Source organism: Tachypleus tridentatus, chromosome 13, assembly GCF_004210375.1.
Source record: "Tachypleus tridentatus isolate NWPU-2018 chromosome 13, ASM421037v1, whole genome shotgun sequence".
Lineage (NCBI taxonomy): Eukaryota > Metazoa > Arthropoda > Merostomata > Xiphosura > Limulidae > Tachypleus > Tachypleus tridentatus.
Genome location: NC_134837.1, coordinates 240,019,517 through 240,035,307, shown reverse-complemented (window position 1 = coordinate 240,035,307; position 15,791 = coordinate 240,019,517). Strand labels below are relative to the sequence as shown.

Below are 15,791 nucleotides of genomic sequence, written 5' to 3'. Positions count from 1 at the left end.
TATAAGAAATGTTCTATGTTTCTGTTAATGGTTTATTTACTTCGTGAACCACTTTTCCAACCAAATAACTGAATTTTACAACAGTTTTCCCCACATCAAATCTACTTATTGATATGTGTGTTGTCTAATTGGGAGGATTTTCTTGTCATCGCAAAGTAAGAAAATGACATATCCAGACGCTGCTGAGTAGATGAATGTGTCTAATGAAAGAGCTGAATGTGAAATAAAATTAACGCTTTCTTTACTGAATAAATTCGAGCGACAACTTTGTAGCAACTAACGAGCATTATTCTCTTAATATTTTGTTTGAACAGAGTTTAGTTTTAATATTCATTTATGTTTGTAGGATTAAAGGCTTTACCAAAGAGACTTCTTCACGAATATAAAATAAAACTAAAATTCAATAAAGAACCAGAACGTTGTGAAGGAGGAAAACTAGTTCAGTTGGATTATTACGGAAGTGGCTATGTGATGTCGCTAAACCAGTCTTAAAGAGACTAATATGCAGTGACATAGAAATACCATTCATGTGTTAAGTGAGTTATTATTGTGTATTTCGTAACCCTTGATGAAATGTTTTTATCTGCTGTAATATTAAGAAAATGCCAACAAATCGTCCAATGTTGTAAAACCTAAGCAGTTCTAACATAAAACAAAACTACAGTGTATTAGGCTGTTTTACAGAAATTAGTATATCAACTCGATTGTTAAAAACAATATGTTTTCTTTATTACTTGTTTCAATTTTTCCATTTTAAATTCATTTCTCACAGATTTTATTACTTTGCATTTCAATAGTATTTTAATCTCGTTCCCTTCAATCATTTCCCAAGTTAGTTCGTTTTTCTTTGCATTTCAAAATTTTCATAAAAAACACTGAAATTAAGAAGTTAAACACCGAAAGAACTCTTCTTCCGTAAACAAAACCTCACGATTACAGCAACATATTTTATTTTTCATTGCTCCCCGCTAATGCAGCGGTAAGTATATGGATTTACAACGCTAAAATCAGGGGTTCAATTCCCCTCGGTGGGCTCAGCAGATAGCCCAATATGGCTTTGCTATAAGAAAACACTCATACAAACATACATTTTTGATTAATCTTGAAAATATTTTATTGTTACGGATTTCCAGTTTCTCCTTGTATCGTCGATAATGCAATTTGTCTGTGTTTTCATTTACTTTTAAAAATAATTTAACACAGTTAAGGTTCACTGAAGGAAGGTAAGCTATTAAACACATTTTTTCTTGTACTTGATCTAAGCACATTAGTGTTAATATCATACCAATAACGTAATAGCGATATCATATCACGTTCCAAATCTAATGTTGTCACGCGTTGAATATCCAAGCTTGACGAAGTCTAATATCACAATAAATTTGCTTTCAACATTGTCTGCGAAACACAAATTTAAGAAATGTAATCGAAAGGTAAAAGAAAGAACAAACAAATAAACAAAATATTTATTCACAATGATTGCAAAAGTCCAACCTGTTGGATGGCCTACAGTTTTCTATTGACTTTTACTGGCTGCTAAAATGAAAGATTTTTCTACACACGCCAACATCACGAAAACACAAATATATATATACATATATACAATCATGTGAAAAAGTTAGGACACCCTATGAAAGCCTGTGTATTTTTCTAACATTTTTCATTATATAGATATTTAATCTCAATTATAACAATACTGAGAAATTATAGAAATATAACTAAACAATTAAAACTGAAAACATACTTTTCAAGATCTTCTGTAAATGTAATTCTACAAAAATGCATATTCTAACTAAGGAAAAAGTTAGGACACCCTACCCCCTAATAGCTAGTGTTACCCCCGTTGGCTGAAATAACTTCAGTGAGACGCTTCTTGTAGCCATCTACTAGTCTCTGACATCGGTCTGAAGAAAGTTTGCCCCACTCCTCAATGCAGAATTCTTTCAGCTGTGAGATGTTTGAGAGGTTTATTGCATGTACATCCCGTTTCAAGTCATCCCACAGCATCTCAATGGGATTAAGATCTGGGCTTTGACTCGGCCATTCCAGGACTCTTCATTTCTTAGTTTTCAGCCAGTCCTTGGTGGATTTACTGGTATGTTTTGGGTCATTGTCGTGTTGCAGGGTCCAGTTTCGCTTCACCTTTAGATTTCGTACAGATGGCCTCAGATGATCCTCAAGCACCCTCTGATACACATTAGAATTCATGGCGGATTATATGATTGTGAGCTGTCCAAGTCCTACTGCAGCAAAGCAGCCCCAAACCATGACACTTCCACCTCCATGCTTTACAGTGGTATGAGGTCCTTTTCCTGGAATGCTGTATTTGGTTTATGCCAAACATGTCCTCTGTTCTGGTGTCCAAATAATTCAATGTTGGACTCATCTGTCCAAAGAACATTATTCCAGAAGTCCTGGTCTTTGTCTACATTCTCTCTGGCAAACTTCATTCTGGCCTTGATGTTTCTCTTAGAGAGCAAAGGTTTCCTCCTTGCACACCTCCCACGCAAGTTAAATTTGTGCAGTGTCTTTCTGATTGTAGAGGTATGCACTTTCACATCAACAATAGCCAAAGCCTGCTGTAGGTCCCGTGATGACATGTTAGGGTGTTTAGAGACCTCTTTGAGCATCTTGTGGTCTGCTCTCGGGGTGAACTTGCTTGAACGATCAGACCTGGGCATGTTGGCAGTTGTTTTGAAAGCCATTCATTTGTTGAATATTTCCGAACAGTGAAATGGCTGATTTAAAGATCTTTTGAGATCTTTTTAAATCCCTTACCAGACTCATAAGCTGTTACAATTTTCTTTCTGAAGGCTTCAGACTGCTCTTTTGTTATCACCATGGTGCTCACTCTCACTTCAACAGTCAGGAGTACACCAAACTAAATGTCTGTGGTTTTCATAAGGCAAGCCTCAATCAAAATGCTGAGTAACGCTCTTCTAAAATGTGCACCTGGTGTGATACACTTGTGTGTGAGTTGAGCCATTTTAAGTATAAATAAATGTGGGGGTGTGTTAAGTTTTCCTCAATTAGAATATGCATTTTTGTAGAATTACATTTGCAGAAGATCTTGAAAAGTCTTTTTTTAGTTTTAATTGTGTAGTTATATTTCTATAATTTCTCAGTATTGTTATAATTGAGATTAAATATCTATATATACAAATATCTTACAAAAATACACAGGCTTTCATAGGGTGTCCTAAATTTTTCACATGACTGTAGATGTGTTTACATTTGCATAGGATAAAGACAAATAGAATTTTGATTTATTGCGCAAATTCATATACATATTAATAGTGCGGTATATCAGAATCTAACTCTTCTTATGTCACTTACTGTTCTGTAAAACTTTTACAGGTTGGAAAGACCCCTGACTAAAAAAAGTGATGAGTTATATTCCTCTGATGACCTTAGACTTATAACCATCATTATATGAGTTTTAAGCTACTGAAGTTTGCAAGATATCCCTCAGTAAAATGATTAGTATTTGAATGTCATTCTACATGGAGCACCTGCATAAAAACTTAGAAAATAATTTACCTGGATAACGATATATACTAAACTAGTACTGAAAGAAAGAAAGTCATGATTATTTCAGTTATTAAAGAAAGTTCTATCATACTATATATAATAACATCCTTCTTTCTATTTCCATAAAAGACAATAAAACTTTTAAAGAAATGTTTATGTTCTCTAACAGTTCAATGGATTTTGGCCAGAGCTCTGTGCATCTCCAAATTTCTACTAACTGATGTAAGTATTATCACTTTACATGTTTTTTATTCAATTTTTGAAACAAAAAATAAGAACAAAAGGATTATTTGTTTATTTTTGATTTTTGCGCAAAGTTACACGAGGGCTATCTACGCGAGCCATCTCTAATTTAGCAGTGTAAGACTAGATGGAAGGCAACTAGTCATCACCACCCACCACCAACTCTTGGGCTACTCTTTTACCAGCGAATAGTGGGGTTGATTATTAAGCCACATTATAACGCCCCCAAGGCTGAAAAGGCAAGCATGTTTGGTCTGACGGGGATTCGAACCCGCGACCCTCAGATTACGAGTCTATCGCCTTAACCACCTGGCCATGCCGGGCCGTGACAAAAAGATATTCAAGTATTGTGGGCACTATAATATGTTCTAAAAAAAAAAGTCAACAAATTCATTTTACAGCTTTTAACATCCATAAAATAAGGAAAACAGTTGAACGACTTAAGAAGCAGTTGTTTTTATGGATAATGTTTGGTCAAAAATATTTTGATAGGATTACAATATTAGTTAACTAGAAGAACACAATCTAGTTAAAATGTATTTCTGAAATGTTTTTGCTGATAGGATTGTAGTCAAATAATCATTCTTATTGGTTTTTGGTGACCTTGTAATCCATAAATTAGAAATTTGGTTACGTTGTAATTCTTAAATGTTGTTCTTCACGAGATAATGCAAAAAGCTCTTTGTGAGAAATAACAACAAGTATTTAATAATAAAGAAGTTTATTATCACTTTTTTTAGTGCAGCATAAGATATAACTATTGCATAAAAGCACTTTGCTGTTATTCTTATCAAAATTATTATACACTATTCAATTACTTTATCCTAAGTATAATTTTGAAACAAGCTAATATTTTCTACAGTAAACATGTTTTATGCGGCTTATGTTTTAAATTAATTATAGGAAATTTATTACAATATTACATGTCATTATTTTATACGAATCTTTTGTTTCACTTCTTTCATTAGCATTTTCCTATGGCCCGGCATGGCCAAGCGCGTTAAGGCGTGCGACTCGTAATCTGAGGATCGCGGGTTCGCATCTCGGTCGCGCCAAACATGCTCGCCCTCCCAGCCATGGGGGCGTTATAATGTTACGGTCAATCCCACTATTCGTTGGTAAAAGACTAGCCCAAGAGTTGGCGGTGGGTGGTGATGACTAGCTGCCTTCCCTCTAGTCTTACACTGCTAAATTAGGGACGTCTAGCACAGATAGCCTTCGAGTAGCTTTGTGCGAAATTCAAAAACAAACAAACAAGCATTTTTCTATCATGAATGTATTACGTATAAGCGAGCCTCTTCGTAGCTATACACAAATGTACGTTAACTCATTGTGTGGCTCTGTGATAAACTTGAAAGAAACAAGCAAACAATTCTAAAATACTTACAAGTAGAATTAAATTGGACATTTTTAAAATTTTTAATTTCACATAATTTTCAAATTTTACATACAGTTTTTCACTGGACAACTAAAAATTGCTCACCGTCCCAGTAAAGATTAATCTGTATGGTACTTAAAGTAACTGTGGTTTTAAGTACTTAAATATTTGATTCACAAATGAAATGCTTAAGATACAGAAAAAAAAAACAAAACAATTTCCAGTTATATAGAACACGGCCAGAGAAAATGTATTTAAATTTCTAATTATGTTTTATGAAATTTAGCTTAAAAATCGATTGGGGCTGAAAGACGTGAGAAAATTATTGGAGTGATTGGCTGCCTTTCTTCTTGAGCAGTTATTGAATTCCTGAAACTCCCTATGACTATGTATGTTATAGGACTAATTATGTGGTTTTGAACAAAAAGTAATATAAAAGTCAGACGGTTAACAGCAGTAGACAGGGAGATGTTATAATATACGAACAAACAGAGAGGAAAGGAAGAATGATATATTTGCCATAAAGTAACAAAACTTAATCCAAATCTATATAACAATAAACATAGATCTTTGATGGTTAAATGTATATGATATTTTTGTGGTAGAAATATGCACATTTTTTTAAACAACTGAAGTGCAGCACTATCCACAACAACGTGATATTACAACAGTCTTAATAAATAGTGATAAGAAATAGATACACAACATTGGAAGCTTGGCAACTCGATCATAACTACCAAAAACAGTGTACAATATTCCAATAGTGCGACATTATGGTAGCTTACTGCAATGATAAACTGATCAGTAAAAACAACTACTGTCTGGAGAAGCTCCTTAAGTTTCATAATATTGTGGAACTCAATCTCACTGGTTTCAACTTCTAACCATATGTTGATCCAAAAGGATGGTTTTACACAATTTTCAGTGAAACCATCACCATTACAAGACATAAATTACCCAGATACTACGTCAACACTGTATACATGGAAGGTAACATATCCTGCTGAAATTAGAAGGTTTCTCCTAATACATCTTACAACACTCTTGCACATCTTTTGGTATAAAACATCAGTGTCAGGACTTTTATCCAGAATGTAGCTGGAAACAGTAATAAGTGATAAGATTTATATTCTGCTTTCCATACTATATCATCCAATTATATGCTGCGACATACGAGTGAGACAACAAGAACTACTGAGCACCAATGCAACAAAAGACTCTGCATAATTATTGATTTTCCTAATCTTACCTTGAGTCTCATAACAATTTGACGTAGGGTACATAATACTTACAGTTGTTATACAATATGCAAAATATTCTTAAACCCTTAAGCCAAGCCCACAGTGGTCTTAATAAAACCTAGAAGCTAATGATTTCCAGCTCTCTGGCAGTGAGCATAACCTTAAACGTCTTTTCATCACTGAATAAAATAAAAATAATATCTTATGACAAAGGAATATCCCAATACTGATGGTACAATGGTGCTGATAAGGCATTCAATCGAGCTCAGGCTAAGTCCATATGGATTATACATGATCCATTTCAGATAGAGAAAGAAATGAATATATTTTACACTACTTACAGGTAATCAGCATCAAAGGTATAAGGCATGAAACCCATTAAAATGTGAAGCAAGATCAATATTACAAGATCTTCATTCTAGCATTACAACAAACTTATAGTTGGTCCAAGAACCAAATTAGTACTACTATAATTTGTTTTATGAGTATGGTACCTTTATGTACACATATATTTATCACGATAAGAAGCAAGAAAAAAGACAGGCTCAATCTAAAATACTTTTGTTTGATCTACAGCTACATGTATAAGGAAGGCATTTCCACCGTGAGCTGATATGAACTGATGTTGTTGAGAAGACCTTGAAGTTTTAATATTGTATCAAATATCATTGAGTCATCATTATATAATATAAAATATAATTGTCAATATCCCAGAAAAGGCTGTATTTAAAAGGCTTGACTATCAAATTGAACGTACCTTACCCTCATCATTATGTGATTTTCATGTGGAACAGAAGTATTGGCCACTGCTGCTGAAATAATGAATGATAGATTGTAAAGTTTTGAAGATATTAAGAACCTCTCCTCAGTAGTTTCAGATCTAGAAGATGTGTACAATGGCGTTCTAGCACCCATTATTTCTGTCCCAATGGTCAGAAAAAGCATCAGTGTATCATGTGTTAGGTGTGTAACAGCTGCTCAAACTATCAAGATATTAACAATTAAGTATGTAAACTGGCAATCAAAATGTATCACGTCTAATGCTGATATTCTTTTAGAATCATCCTCCTCAACAGTCCTTTTCAGCATCTATTACATGGGTCTAACCAAAAGTGACAGTCTAACCAGTTGCTATGTGTTTACCTCTTCTAATGACATTATGGTACAATAGAGGCTGAACTAAAGCTGCCGTAAAAAGGAGAATGTAAACATTTCTTAGCAGGACAAACAAATTATTATGCAATTACACAGGAAATTCCATCAATCCTGCCAAAGTCAAAGCCATGCTGGACACACTCAGCAATAGGTACGATGATGAGGAAAGCCATTCCCTGAAAGAAACACTGAAGTAGTTAAGGGTAATCTTTGACAATCAACTCAATTATACCAGTAACATTAAAATTAAGACAACCAAATGTATCAATATACTTAAAGTAGGACCAGGACATAGAGCTGATGATCACCTGTTTATTCTCTTCTAAATTCTTACCCACGTCATTTTAAAATATGTATTACTATATGAGTGCTACCGAACTATAGAATATTTAAAATATACAACACATCTATTTAAGACTTTTTATTTTGAAATGCATCTCATATTCTTCCACTAAGGCCTTATTATGCCTCAAAAACCTTAGCAGTATTGCTGAACACCAGCAGTACCTGCAAGGAAGACTCTTTATTGAGGTATTACATTCAATTACTGTGACTCTGCTCTTTTCAGTTTGGACATTCCAGCTCCACATCTTCCACTTACAGAACAGCCAAGCGGGTACTGCCTAAAAGGTACATCACAAAACAACTATGGATGAATAGGTCCTAACTAGCAAGAGTTCAGATAATTCGTTACCGCCAGAACAAAGGTATCCCGAATAGCACCACCAGAATCTGTGAAAATTTAGTCTAAACAGAAAGTGGAAAGGGTGAAGCAACCCTGAGAAGAATTGGTTGGACATTCATCACCAGAGCTAACGACATTTTACTTACGGCTATCCAATCATTCCATCTTTCTGCAGGCAGCACACGAATGGAATTGAAAGTCTCAAAAGGCTCTCCCTCGAATTTCTTAGAGCAACGATCCGCAAATAAGTAGCTTCACCAAAATAACATTTGATACGTACTTGCAAATCATACTCCATAAATTTCAGGTTAGGTTCCCGTTTGAGTGATAGAAAGAAAAGTAATTGCATAGTAAAACCATGCCTGTGTAAATTTAAGCGTGAAAATTGATAATCTTTTTAAGAGAATCCTCTATATAAAATCTGACATAATTCAAATGGAAGAATACTGGTAAGGTAAAAATGCAAAAACTGAATATCTTCGTCGACATTTATAGACAATACGACTAATACGACTTTAGAGAGATTTTAAGCAGGTAGCCGACATATTGCTTTACTCGAATATCCGAAACGTCAGAGTATCAGAGACTGTTTATAGTGTGTGTGTAAACCTTAGTGTGAGGAAGATGATTAAGAATTATTAGAACTTACAATGGACGGAAAGCGTAAGAAGTGCTGACATGGGTTGATTGATAAGGCTGGTAGTTGCTTCACAGCGGTATACAGCTCTGTTGTCGGAAGCAGCGACTGTAAACCTTAGATTGTTGACAGTCTTACTTGAACGAGTGGTGTAGGTGGTGTCCAGCACACGATCAAATCTATACCAGATCAACTGAGGTGGAGGATTTCCACCCTTAGAAGTACAAGACAGGGAAAGAGTATCTCCTTTCATCAAAATATCACCTTCTCTGTATCCTCTTATGACTGGGTTCCCAGGAAGATCTAAGAGGAAGAATTACCAAAATAGATATTTATTGTGTCAAATTTTAATAAATTAAATGTATACCTGATGATTGTAATTCAGTTTAATTTCATCTGCTATTTTTTTCAAATAATACAAAATCACCAAAATGATGATACAGTTGGATTACCCATAAACAAACTAAATATTTATTATTTCAAATTTTAATATGTAAGTAGATATGAAATGTATAGCTGGTGAATATAAAACAGTTTTATTTTATCTTTAAATTTCTCAACTAACACAAAATCACCAAAGTGAGTTTAAATTATTTTTTTTATAATTACATTACCAGGGAGACCTTAGAGTAAGAATAACAAAAAAAATTATTAAGTTAAATTTTATAACTGAGTACATATGAATTGTACATCTAACAAATAGAATAAAGTTTTATTTTACTTGAAAATATCTCAAATAAGTAAAAAAGTCACAAAAATGAAACTAAATTAAGCTCTGTTCCAATATAAAATAACTATGGACAACAACGCGTATTTTTAGCATTTTTTTGGTTTTCATTATCTTGTCTTACATTTCTTAACTCTTTTTAGAATTGTTAAGTAAATATTTAAAATTTAATCTGTTGAGATTTATATAAAACTCTTTTATAAAAACATTTTTTTCTAATATTTCGAATTTTAAATAACAACATAATGCCGTTGTTTTATGATGTATTCAGTAAAACAAAATCTAATTTATATAATATGGTTTACGACTGAGAAAATTGTAACATAAATGAATGATGCGGTTGAACAACTTCATATTTATGTTATTTCCACTGGTTATGAACACTGGCTGGCTACTTTATTAGGAACTGCGTATCCATTTGAACCTGAGCTTGACCTTAGCTGCGTATGAAAATAGGTTGATCTATGAATGACTATGACAAGAACATTTCCACTCAGTCAAAATATATGAGGAAACACAAAGATATTACAGGTTTCAAAAAGCCATCATAGTATATGCATGTCTAACGGGTGCCAAAAAAGAATACCGTAAAACATTGGCCATTTTATCAGAAACTTGAATAAAATGCCTATTGCGAAACGTCTTGAGAGGATACGTTGGACTAAAACGGATTGGAAAAGAACGATGCAGTCCGATGAATCACGCTTTATTCTCTTCTTTTCCACAGTTGAAATAATACAGATTTGGAAAAATCCACAAAAATAACTCACTTTCTTGTTTGATTCCAACTGTCCAACGCTCTGATGGTGAAATCATGGTTTGGAGAATAATATTCTGGCATTCCTTAAGCCTATTGGTCCCTTTAGAAGACAGAATGAATGCCACAGCTTACATCACTATCAACATGTGTCATACGAACTCTGAAGGAGTACACTTCTAGAACAGCAATGTTTCCATCCTTCGTGCCGAAATTCAGCGTATTTAGCTCGACGGACATGACTAAGATTTTGACATATTTTATGGCTACCACATTGTCCTGATCTCAATCCAATTGAGAACCTGGGGAATGAGCTTGAAACGCACATTACCACTCTTCTTCTAGAAATTGCGTAAAATATTAATGACTAAATAAATAAAACCCCTTAGGATATCGTTTGATACATTGAGAATTGTATTCCCTGTCTTATAATGGCTGTTATATGACCAAAAGGTGGCTAAGCCCATTATTAACTATACTTCCTAATGAAATGGCCAGCACGTGTAAGTATCACAAATGATTCAACATATCGCACAACGTGATTAGTCAGTCTTGTTTGTTTGTTTTGGAATTTCGCACAAAGCTACTCGAGGGCTATCTGTGCTAGCCGTCCCTAATTTTGCAGTGTAAGACTAGAGGGAAGACAGTAGTCCTCACCACCCACCGCCAACTCTTGGGCTACTCTTTTACCAACGAATAGTGGGATTGACCGTCACATTATACGCCCCCACGGCTGGGAGGGCGATCATGTTTAGCGCGACGCGGGCGCGAACCCGCGACCCTCGGATTACGAGTCGCACGCCTTACGCGCTTGGCCATGCCGGGCCCGATTAGTCAGTCATTTAAGTATGAAGAAATTATATAACAAAAATATCTTACAATATTGATGCAAGTTAAACAAACCCTTAGGTATCAAGTCCAGCTATGAATACCCAACAGGTTTTATTTATACCCAAAGAATATTTATATACATAATGTATGAGAAGGTTTTGCCACATGGTAAAATTATTATCAAGTATTTTGATTAGCAGATTCTACAATTGTAAAACGTAAATAAATAATTTTTCTAGTAAATACAAAATTAATAGGCTCTACTGACATATATTGTCAGACAGAAGTGGCATGCAACTACAGAGATAAGTGTCAGAAAAGTGTTCAATCCTTTGATTATCAACATTATTCATAACTTAATTAAACCACTGCTGTTTTTCTTTAATGCATAACTAACTTTTACTATGAAGTCAGTAATATATTTATGTTAACTTTTTAAAGTGATATTTTATCTGATATGTACAAAAATTGTATAATGAATATTTCAATTAGTAATTAGTAGCCGATTACACGTGGGGTTAGTGCTTACTTGGGGTAAAAGCAATTGGTAGGAATAACAGTGCAAATCTCTGTTGAATTCTTTTTTGCCTTGTCCAAAGAGAAAAGACATTTATTTATTTAATTATTGGTGAGCAGTGTGCAAAGGTAACATGCTGCTTAATAGTAATGACGCTATTCAAGCTTTGTAACTCTTGAATTTGTGAAAAACAATTAGGTCAGCATATGACGTATTATGACGTCATATCTTCACCCTTCCTGTTTGTAAACAAAATAACACTGCTTTAAGAACATTTTCCCCAGTTTTTCTAAATTTCTGGCCGCAAATGACAGTTTTTAGCTTAAATACTCGGTAGATACTTGAAAAACTGATATACAAAACTGTTTCTGATGGTATTAATCGTTTTATAACTAAATACAGGTCGAATCTAAGTGTGACTTCTTCACCTTCGTTTTGCTCCACTACGCGCAGAAAATTCAGCTGCCTGAATGGAGAAAAATAAAGTTATCCGTGACGGGAAACGGAAGTAAAACGGGAAAAACGTCACCCCTATTACAAATACACATGCACACAGGATAAAATTTCGCTAAGTTGGGGGTTGCACATCGCGTGATGAAAAGTTTTTTTTTTTTGTATCATATGAGGAAGAATCCTGTTATAGTATGATAAGAATAAAGATCCAAGTTATTGCATTTTTTAAACATCTAAATAAATTGACTAAAAGCAAAATTCTATTTCTTCATGAAACAAATGATAATTAGTACCCTAAATAAGCTGCTCCATAACAATGTGTCGCTTGTCCTCCTGGTGGTATATCCAGAAATGTACCAGATGGGTTCGTAAAATAGCACGTAATACAGATAACTCACAATGAAAAATTGGTTGGACGCTTTGATTGGTTTATCTTTTGTATGATTCTATACTTGATATTTTACTGAGAAGAGGTCCACAAATATTAGTTAGTTTAATGCAGTTGGTCAGTATATTTTATATGTTTTTTATCTCAGTGTTTCAGTAAACTTGTTACTTGAAAAGGTATAAAGTAGAGTCGGTTTCATCACAATGTGTCCCTAATGTAGTCCCTAAAGTAGCAAGATAACAGTACATTGCTATATCTTATGTTAAAATGTAAACAGTTCTAGTTATTCAATGAGAAAGGTTACATGAAGATGTAAAAGACAAATGACTATCTACAATTACAATGGAAACGAGAACAATTATGTTATATGATAATACACCCATTAATTCAGTTTCTTTGAAAGTAATGAAACAATTGCGTAACCCATTTTAAGCAATGGTGTCATACTTACAGTTCACTTGGACTTCAAAATTAAAGCTGAACATATTGTAACTCGAAAAATAAACAAAAACACAAATTATAGTATTTAAAGTAAAAGAATATGGCTCAACATGTTCTTCAATAATAAATGTTCGAAACTAATATAAAATATATATTTTTTCATTCGTTTTCACAATATTATTTATTACAAATATAGTTATTATTCCTTTGAATTGTTTATCTATTGTTACATTACTTATGATATTATGATAAACATTGAAGATATTTAAAGGTTGGCCATGGACATTAGCTAATTTCTCTTCTTAAGTTTATAAGATATAATATCGCACTATGATTATATATATATATATATATATATATATAATGTTTGAACTTTGGGTCACTGTTTTAAAGCTAATATGCAGTAGTTCACTTATGTCTGCATTACATAAATTGTGCTTTCTAAAAGGAAAATATATGAAAACTTTGAACTCTTAAAAATATTTGTTCATTATTTCATCCGTTAAAAGTCAATATTATTTCACTGAATTATTTCAAAATTAAACTAAGCATATATAATGTTAAAGTACTTCACGGTACTCTCATCTAGAAATCAATTTATCAAATACTTAATTTCGCATTTTCTGTAGTTTTAAATGAGTACTGAGCAAGTAGAGAAACTTACAAAGGACACTTATGGTAACAGATGACGTCAAAGGACTAGGCAGTGCTGGGTGGTCAGCTTCACATATATAAGTTGCTTCATCATCGTCCATTTTGGGATACAATACCAAAGTGCTCAGCACCGTTTGTAGTTTTTCTGTTCTTTCACGTGTAAACGTTTTAGCAGCTTCTATGCAATGTAGAAGATACAGTATTTAGATTTAAGTTAAGTAACTTTGCATGTTGTGAAAATAAATTCATTGAATAAGTTATATTATTTGTCCATAACACTTTCAAAACTGACATTTTAACCGATGTTTCGCCTTTGCGGCTTTTTCAGAGTAAGGGCGAAACGTCGATTAAAATAAGGTTTTTTGGTGCTTTATGGTTCATCGATTATCTGCGCCCGACAAAAATCAGTTCTATTATAATTATCTGGAGCAAAAGGGTTAGTTTTTTCTAAATTTTTTGTCGAAATGCGTAGACCTCTCCAATATGTACTACAAATTCTTAAAGACAACAAAGTTTCTTTATTTCGTATTAATCATATGTTAGACATACACAATACCTTGAACCAAATTACTATTTATTCTTTTTTCTAAATCATATTTATAACAAATCTGAAATATAAACATAAAAAAATAAATATTCTTATTAAAATAGTCTGTCGTTACAACTCTGTGAAAGGTTATGGAAGAAACAGTTTCAATAGAAACTACACTTTATAGTTTACTGCATATTATTTTTAATGTTCTGAAAAAAATTTTACGTTATAGCTTCACAAGTTTATTTTTATATTTTTTCCGCTGCGACAAGAAAGTTTCAGTTATGTGTCACCCAAACTTACACAACATTTTATGTTATCACGCACTAACTGTACAAAGAGGGCTAAAACTTTCAGGTTTGCGGAATTTATCAATTTGTATACTTAGATAATTGATCTAATTAATCAAACAGACAAACAAGCTAACAGTGAAGTTCGTTATCTTTCTTATCTTACATGTTAATAAATATAAGTGCATAATCTTATATAACGTCTCTTATGGCAATTTTCTATAATGATACTGTCAAAAAAAAAGTCTACAGAGAATTGTGAACAATGCTTACCTTTAATGTTTTATGGACCAGATAAAGCCATATCAAGATACAGTACATGCTCCCATCAATAACATCTGAGTTAACTCAAACTCATTACCTTAATTGAACCTGGGAATGAAGACTGTAGACGTGTTATATCAGTCTTTCCAATCGCAATTCAAACAAGATAAAGTTCACACCCAAACAAGATAAGGTTCACACCCAATGTAGGAGAGAGCACGTAGATGGAAAAGATAACAAGATACTCACCAGGAATCAGTTCTACCCTGTTACGATACCACTTTAGCCGCGATGATGGCTTGCTACGCCGGGCACTGCAAGTTAAATTGGCACGTTCCCCTTCCTTTATTCGAAGGACTGCATGACCTGGTCTACCGTTAACAGTTAACTCATTCGGAGGAACTACAACGTAAAGAACGAGAAATGGGAAATAAATCTTCTTAAAAATTGAGGCAAGCGGAACGGTACAATTTTAATGCATCAATCAGTTTGATCCCGGCCATTGTAAATATTAAACTATCAATTATAATCTTTATGTATATATATATAAATAATTTAAACTTTCTTTTTACATTAATTACTAATGCCTCACCCGAAATTTGCAAAACAATTTAAAATATAGCTAGTGTTCATCAATAACAATAAATCTGGAGTAGATGAGTTGTTTTAGAAATTTCACGCAAAGCTGTAATAAATATATGTATACAGTTTTCTCCAGTTTTAAACTGAAGGACCAGATAATTTTGCTTAGTTTAGAATTTGCGCACAAGATCTATCTATTGGCATATAGTCGCTCCTAATGTTAGTTGTAGACAAGAGAAAAGGTAACTAGTCCATAGCACCCTCCGCTATCTCTTGGGCTACTTTTGTGTGACTGAATTTTGAGACATCATTGTTACTCTTATATTGTAGCAATAAAAAAAACGTGCGAAAAACAACAGATATGAACCGTGATACTTCAAATACACATTCGTTAACCACTTGGATTACAACAGATGGACATTTACTTTTCTTAAGCTTTTTTTTTTTATCTAACAAGTTTACTATATTATCTTTGTTGTAGTTAAACA

The 15,791-nt window shown here is 33.4% G+C and overlaps 1 protein-coding gene across 1 annotated transcript in view; it reads right to left on the bottom strand.

The window, feature by feature from the left end:
- LOC143239090 (nephrin-like) overlaps positions 1 to 15,791 on the bottom strand; it is a 159,484-nt gene that overhangs the window by 50,953 nt on the left and 92,740 nt on the right. Inside the window, exons 5-7 of the mRNA XM_076479904.1 lie at positions 14,971 to 15,123; positions 13,646 to 13,813; positions 8,880 to 9,170 (exon numbers count right to left, since the gene is read on the bottom strand). Coding sequence (XP_076336019.1) covers positions 8,880 to 9,170; positions 13,646 to 13,813; positions 14,971 to 15,123 — 612 coding nt within the window. The remainder of the gene's footprint in view (positions 1 to 8,879; positions 9,171 to 13,645; positions 13,814 to 14,970; positions 15,124 to 15,791) is intronic.